This window comes from Podarcis muralis, chromosome 5 (genome assembly GCF_964188315.1).
Source record: "Podarcis muralis chromosome 5, rPodMur119.hap1.1, whole genome shotgun sequence".
Lineage (NCBI taxonomy): Eukaryota > Metazoa > Chordata > Lepidosauria > Squamata > Lacertidae > Podarcis > Podarcis muralis.
In genome coordinates, this window is record NC_135659.1 from 99,037,146 (window position 1) to 99,043,924 (window position 6,779).

Here is a 6,779-nt window from a genome sequence, read left to right on the forward strand (position 1 = left end):
TTAGGAAGTTCTTATGAGCTGAAGAGCATGACAACAGAAATGCAAAATACAGATTAACTTTATTCGGGTTAGCATATTCTTCATAAATCTTGTTAGTAATTCATCTCTTTGTTGTAGGTGTGTTAAAAAAAAATTAACTAGAAAAAAGCATTTGCATTAAAAGTTCTTAACAGTAAAAACTGAGCAGCACTAGTGCGAGCAAACATGGCAAATTGTAGCTCCTGTTGATCTTTCCACTGTGTCTTTTTCTAGGTTTCCCTCCTCTGAACATCCTGTTGTGGCTCTTCCGGGGGCCCCAGCCCAGTTTCCAGTTCTGGAAGAGTACCGCTCCCTGCATCAGTACATGGTATGGTCTGATGAGATGGTGAACAAAGGCGAGTCCTATATTAATTCGTTCCTGGTCAGACCCTACGTGGGAATCCATTTGCGTGTCGGTTCAGACTGGGTATGGTTCTTACATATACTTCCATGGGGACTGTAATGTGGGCAGGGCTGTAATAGAGTCTGACTGGCAGCTTCTAGCTCCATATAAATAAAAAAGGGAGAGGGTGGGGCTGTTAAGAGCATATGCTGGTTCAGAACAAAATCCTACCTAGCTCAGCATCCTGTTGCCTACCTAGGGCCATCCTTTGCCAGCTGGGTGCCTCTGGGAAGCTCATAAGCAGGAGTTGAGATCAGGTACCCTCTCTCTGTTTTCTTCCCCAGCAGCTGGTGATATTCAGAGGCATGCTTTCTCTGAACCTGAAGGGCTGTACACATTGTGACTTGCAGTTATTGACAGCTTCCTGCATACTTGAACTAGAGTGTTTGGGGATGGGAATATAACTGAAGCTAACAACAACAACAACAACAACAACAACAACAACAACAACAACAACAACAACAATAATAATACATTTTATTTATACCCCGCCCTCCCTGTCCAGAGCCGGGCTCAAGGCGGCTAACACCAATAAAATCACATAATAGGGGGAAAAGAGAGAGAGAGAAACATAATTTAAAATACAGGTTAAAATGCAATTTAAAATGCAGCCTCATTTTAAAATAGCCGATAAATCAAGACCATAAGGGGAAAGGAACATAAGGGTCAGACCGAGTCCAAACCAAAGGCCAGACGGAACAGCTCTGTCTTGCAGGCCCTGCAGAAAGATGTCAAGTCCCGCAGGGCCCTAGTCTCTTGTGACAGAGTGTTCCACAACGTTGGGGCCAGTACTGAAAAGGCCCTGGCCCTAGTTGAGACCAATCTAACCACCTTGCAAATGGGGACCTCCAGAATGTTGTCATTTGTGAACCTTAAGGTCCTCCGCAGGGCATACCAGGAGAGGCGGTCCCGTAGGTACGTGGGTCCTAGGCCGCATAGGGCTTTAAAGGTCAAGAGCTGATCCTGTACTCCACCAGGAGCCAGTGCAGCTGGTAAAGCACTGGATGAATGTGATCCCGTGGCAAGGACCCTCCATTAGCAATGTGGTTTTTTTGCCTGCTTTGGCTAGCTGTATGGAATTCTCCATTGCTATAAAGTCCTCCTGCCTTTGTATGATGCTCTGTTTCTCACCACTTCTACCTGTGTGTGATGTTCTGTTTTTCTCCTCCCCCTGCCTTAGAAAAATGCATGCAATATGTTGAAAGATGGCACTGCTGGGTCTCATTTAATGGCGTCGCCACAGTGTGTGGGCTATGATCGGAACACCGCTGCCCCCCTTACCATGGATATGTGTCTGCCAGGCCTGAAAGAGATAAAACGAGCACTAAGACTCTGGGTGAAGAAGACAGATGCAAAAGCTGTGTACATCGCCAGTGACTCTGAACCTTATACGAAGGAAATACAGCAGCTTTTCAAACAAAAGGTAATGTCCTGCTGGAGCAATGAGTAGTTACTGGTGATGCAAACTTCAGTGCTTTTCTCTCTCTGGGTGTATGCACTGGAAATATTCATATCTTGCCTTTCTTCTCAGACGGAGGAATCAGGGGGCTTACTTCAGGGATGGGCAGAAGAAAGTTTGGGCTCTACTGGGTCTTTGAGTGATTTGGCAACACAGTTCTTTTGCTCAGAATATATGATGCGGTTGCATTAGATATAGGGTAGCTGAACACTAGTTCGGAAATCATTCAGGTGACTTTCCACATGGCAAACCAGAGGTGAGACATCATAGTGGTTCTTGAACCAAGGACTGTAAGACAGAATGGCCCCGTCTGAAAGATACTCTGGGAACCTGAAGGCGCTATAGAAAGGTGCGGCTTGATGAAACAAGTTCAGGTGGAGGGATAGAGTGAGCAGGTAGACAGCTTGTGGCAAATCCCACGTCTGCTTGTGTCTGTTCACTTTCAATCACTGGGCTCTTCTTGTTTTCCCCTTTTCAGATAAAAGTGGTGTACCTGCAGCCTGAAGTGCCCCAGGTAGATTTGTACATTCTCAGCAAGTCTGACCACTTCATTGGAAACTGTGTTTCTTCCTTTACTGCCTTTGTGAAAAGAGAACGCGATGTGCATGGGAGACCCTCGTCCTTTTTTGGCATGGACTATCCACCCACGTCAAGGGACGAATTGTAGTCCCTAGAGGAAGAGATGCCTTTCAACCCACTACTTGCATACAGTTCTCATAAATACAAGGTCTCCCTCAAAGCAAGCACTGGATATATCTGGATTCTACAGGTTCATCCTCATGGCAATCCTTGAATATTACTAGAACGTGACCTGAAAGGAGAAGTGGATGACTTCCAGGAAACATTCCCTCCTCCCACAGTTGTGGTTCAAATGAGCAAACCCACTCTCCCGTTCCTCTCTTCCCCTTTCTGTGCTGTCTTGCTACCTCTTCTGGAATTAATGACTGGTCTGGTGCTTCCTTAATGCACAGTATTCTCAAGACAGCTTGTTCACTGACAAGAAGTGTTCTGACATTAAGAACTGGGAACCAGCAGATACGTTCTCAGTTGTGCAACCGACTGACATTTGCCTTGTGTGCTTTTGTTTTCTGAGCTGCCAAATGGATTCAATTCCCATTCCCCCTTGCTGGGAGTGGGGAGACTATAAGCAAATGATTTTGCTATCAGCTGTGACACATTATGGGACTTTCACAGGAGTTTTAGTCCTAATAACTCTGGTGCCCTGTGGACCAGTTCTGTTTGAGGCAATTCCCAGGTAGCATAGAGATACTTTTTTTTTTTTAATCCTATTACACAAGAGCCTTTTAGAGCAGTTTTGTATTTTACAAAATTGGCAGTCTAAGCACTGTACACAGTATAAAATAGAAGTTAAGAAATAATATCCTTTTTGAAACACCATAATAATTCGTAAATCAAATACTATGCACCTTTTATTGGGCCCATTTGCAACTTCGCTGAGAGCTCAGTGCATCAGTTGCATTTTAATGGCTTGTGGTGGGTCAGCAATCATGTCTTTCTGAGCTCTCTATTCTGGAAACCTAGCCTGGCTGCCGTCTTGAAACTATCTTGCTGCCTTGAGCAGGACTAGGAGACCTCCAACATTCCTTCCAACTCTTGTACACTCATTCTTTGAGCATCCTTTTTATGTTTAGAAGCTGTGACCTTTTAAAAGTCTCTGAAAGGAATAACCACTTGGTCCACTTTGAATTTGAGATACAGTGGTGCCTCGCAAGACGAAAAGAATCCGTTCCGCGAGTCTCTCTGTCTTGCGGTTTTTTCATCTTGCGAAGCAAGCCCATTAGCAGATTAGCGCTATTAGCGGGCTTAGCGGATCAGCTGTTAAGCGGCTTAGCGGATCAGCTGATTAGCGGCTTAGCGGATCAGCTGATTAGCGGCTTAGCGGATCAGCTGTTAAGCGGCTTAGCGGATCAGCTGATAAGCGGCTTAGCGATTAGCTGATTAGCGGCTTAGCGGATCAGCTGATAAGCGGCTTAGCGGCTTGGGGAAAAGGGGGGGAGGGGAAAAACCCTGCAGGAACTCGCAAGACATTTTCGTCTAGCGGGTTTTCCGTCTTGCGAGGCATTCGTCTTGCGGGGCACCACTGTATTTACTTTGAGTCTCTTGAAAAGAGGAGCCAACAGATAGTGGATCTTGATTTTTTTTGTTTTAAGGTGTTTATGCACTTTTCTCTGCATAATTGCTCTGAAATCATGATTCAGCTTTCTCACTGTACATCTGAACTATGCTCACTAATTTACCTATTGAGTTTTCCCACAGAAAAATCCTCAGGCAGGAGATCTGCAAACTGTCAGGTTACCTAGTTCTTGTTATGTTTCCTCATCACATCAGTAGTAACTTTCTGTGGTGACAGCGCAGCATCTTACCCTCTGATGATTATCTGCTCCTGTGCATTCTGAACATCAGCTGACAAATTCTCCTGGCTGCTGACTGCAAGCCTGAACTATCCTTCCATCTGCACTCTATATTAAGACTGAATATGTTGTGCTGGGGGAAATAACTTTCTGGAGCTTTCTATTTGCTTTATTGGGCTTAAATTGCACAGACAGCATTGTTAGCCTCTGTATCTTCCTTTTAGGTGTTGATGAAGCAATCTTGCAACAGCAGGATTGAATTGCAAATGACCTTTTCCTAGGTTTGGTTGCTTGTGGTAGCAGCATTGCCTCCAGTCTCTTTTCTGTCTTCCTCTGCCATCTTCTGAAAAGACTCTGGTTCATAAATGCTAACAGTTTCAGCTGACCAGTAAACACTTTTATAAGCAGCAACTTTGCAAGTTTATTAATTTAATCACTACCTTGCATCACTTACTTTATTGATAGCGAATTATCACTGGCAAGCTACAAATCTGAAAACCAGCATTGTATTTGCTGGAAACGTCTTTGCTCACCTTTATGAAGTGCTGAAGAAGTTTGTTTAAAAGTTCCGTCTTAAAAGGTATAGAGAAGCACTAGGCTTGGGAGAGAAATGCAGTTCCTGTGTTTTGGTAGATTCTGCAGTGAAACCATGTGTTCCAAAGCTACCTGTAATATGGATGATAATGATGGTGATGATCAAATGAAAAAAAGACTCTCAATAGATTGTCCAGGAATATTTATGAAGAACAACAAAAAAACCCAAGGAAGGCTGAGGCCGTGACAGCACATGGATCTCTGACTTCATCTGTTAGGTGGGATCCTCCCTTCTGCTTGAGCTTCTGAAAGAATACAGTATTTTGATTCCAAAGATCAGTAAGTGCCACAATATTTCCGCCTGGAGCAGCAAGAACAAACAGTTACTCTTCTGAAATTCGTCAATAAGCATAAGAATATAGCAATTTCCTTGATGGATCAGGCAAAGGTCCACCTTAAACCAACCTTTGGTTCCCAACAGCAGCCATCCAGAAGACAATGGAAGGGCCTGAAGGCAGCAGTTCTCCTCACCAGCTCACCTCCATCTTGTATATCAAGTTATATTGCCATATGCAAGTTCTGATTAGCTGTTATGGCTAATGGCCGTTTGTAGATTTCACCTCCAAGAATCTGAAAAAAAGCTGTTTTACTGCCTGATAAACCCATGGATAGCTCCACATATTATCAAAGGAAGTTCCAGAGATTCAATTATGTCCTGTGGCAAAACTTACTTTTTTTGTCTGCCCGGCAGTAGGTGGTTAGGTCTGTTTTGTTAGACGAACCTGGGTTTCCAGTATTATGAGAGGTAAGGGGAATCTCCCTTTTAGCTCTTCACACTATTCATAGTTTTGTAAACTCTTTATCATGTATGCGAAGTTACTCTGCAGTTCATATATTTATATATAAAGCCCATTGTCTCTTAGCCAGCACTGAAGCATCAACATTCGTATCTGGAGGCTTCCTAATGGGCATGAGAATTCTCTGTGCTATACCTTCAATATATCTTGCCTCTTTGTGGGAGGAAATGCCAACCTCTGGTTTTAAATGCAGCTAATGAAATATTTTTAAGGTGGCAATCCTGTACACCAGGCTTCCTCAACCTCGGCCCTCCAAATGTTTTGAGACTACAATTCCCATCATCCTTGACCACTGGTCCTGATAGCTAGAAACATCTGGAGGACCGAGGTTGAGGAAGCCTGGTGTACACCATTATCTGGAAGTAAGTCCCAGTAAATTCAGTGTAGATACTCATAGGGCTGTGCTATTAATGATGTTGACCATATGGAATTTGCAGGGGTGCAGCTACACCGTGCCATGAGGAGGCAATTCATCCATGGGGTGCAGCCTCACCAGCATTTGTGTACAGTGGTACCTCGGGTTACAGACTCCGCTAACCCGGAAGTAGTACCTCGGGTTAAGAACTTTACCTCAGGATGAGAACAGAAATCACGCGGCGGCAGCAGGAGGTCCCATTAGCTAAAGTGGTACCTCAGGTTAAGAACGGTTTCAGGTTAAGAACGGATCTCCAGAACAGATTAAGCTCGTAACCAGAGATACCACTGTAAACTCCATTTATGTGGCTGGCTCAGAATGGAGGACATCTGGGGTATTTGTGTGCTATGCACAATATCAGAAGCCATGTTTTACTTTTTTTTTAAATTAACTAATGTACAGAGGATAACTTTGTGATTTTCATTTTCATAATAAAACATTAATCTTTCTCTTTGAGTGTTTTTATGACTTGAAACATTCCTTCTAGCTTTGGCTATGGTTAACATCCGCCTGGTGAAACCATGTGCTGATGTTTTCTCCTTTTAGAAAAAAGGAAGTTGTTGGCCCAGATGGCTGCCTTTCACTCTTCAATTTAGGGATCTCCAAACATAGAATCTCCCTGCCATGGAGCTGATTAGGCTTATGCCATCGGCAGAAGGACCCAGCTTAGAAGTGAGGTCATGGGCTCTCTCTTTCCACACAAGCTGTGCACACTTCCAAG

At 43.9% G+C, this 6,779-nt stretch overlaps 1 protein-coding gene across 3 annotated transcripts in view; it reads left to right on the forward strand.

The window, feature by feature from the left end:
- The window catches only part of POFUT1 (protein O-fucosyltransferase 1), a 15,923-nt gene extending 9,417 nt beyond the window's left edge, over positions 1–6,506 (forward strand). For all 3 annotated transcript variants that reach the window (XM_028735606.2, XM_028735603.2, XM_028735605.2), the window contains exons 5-7: positions 253–445; positions 1,602–1,844; positions 2,359–6,506. In XM_028735606.2, coding sequence (XP_028591439.2) covers positions 253–445; positions 1,602–1,844; positions 2,359–2,547 — 625 coding nt within the window. In that variant the 3' untranslated portion in view covers positions 2,548–6,506. The remainder of the gene's footprint in view (positions 1–252; positions 446–1,601; positions 1,845–2,358) is intronic.
- The last annotated feature ends 273 nt before the right edge of the window (positions 6,507–6,779 follow it).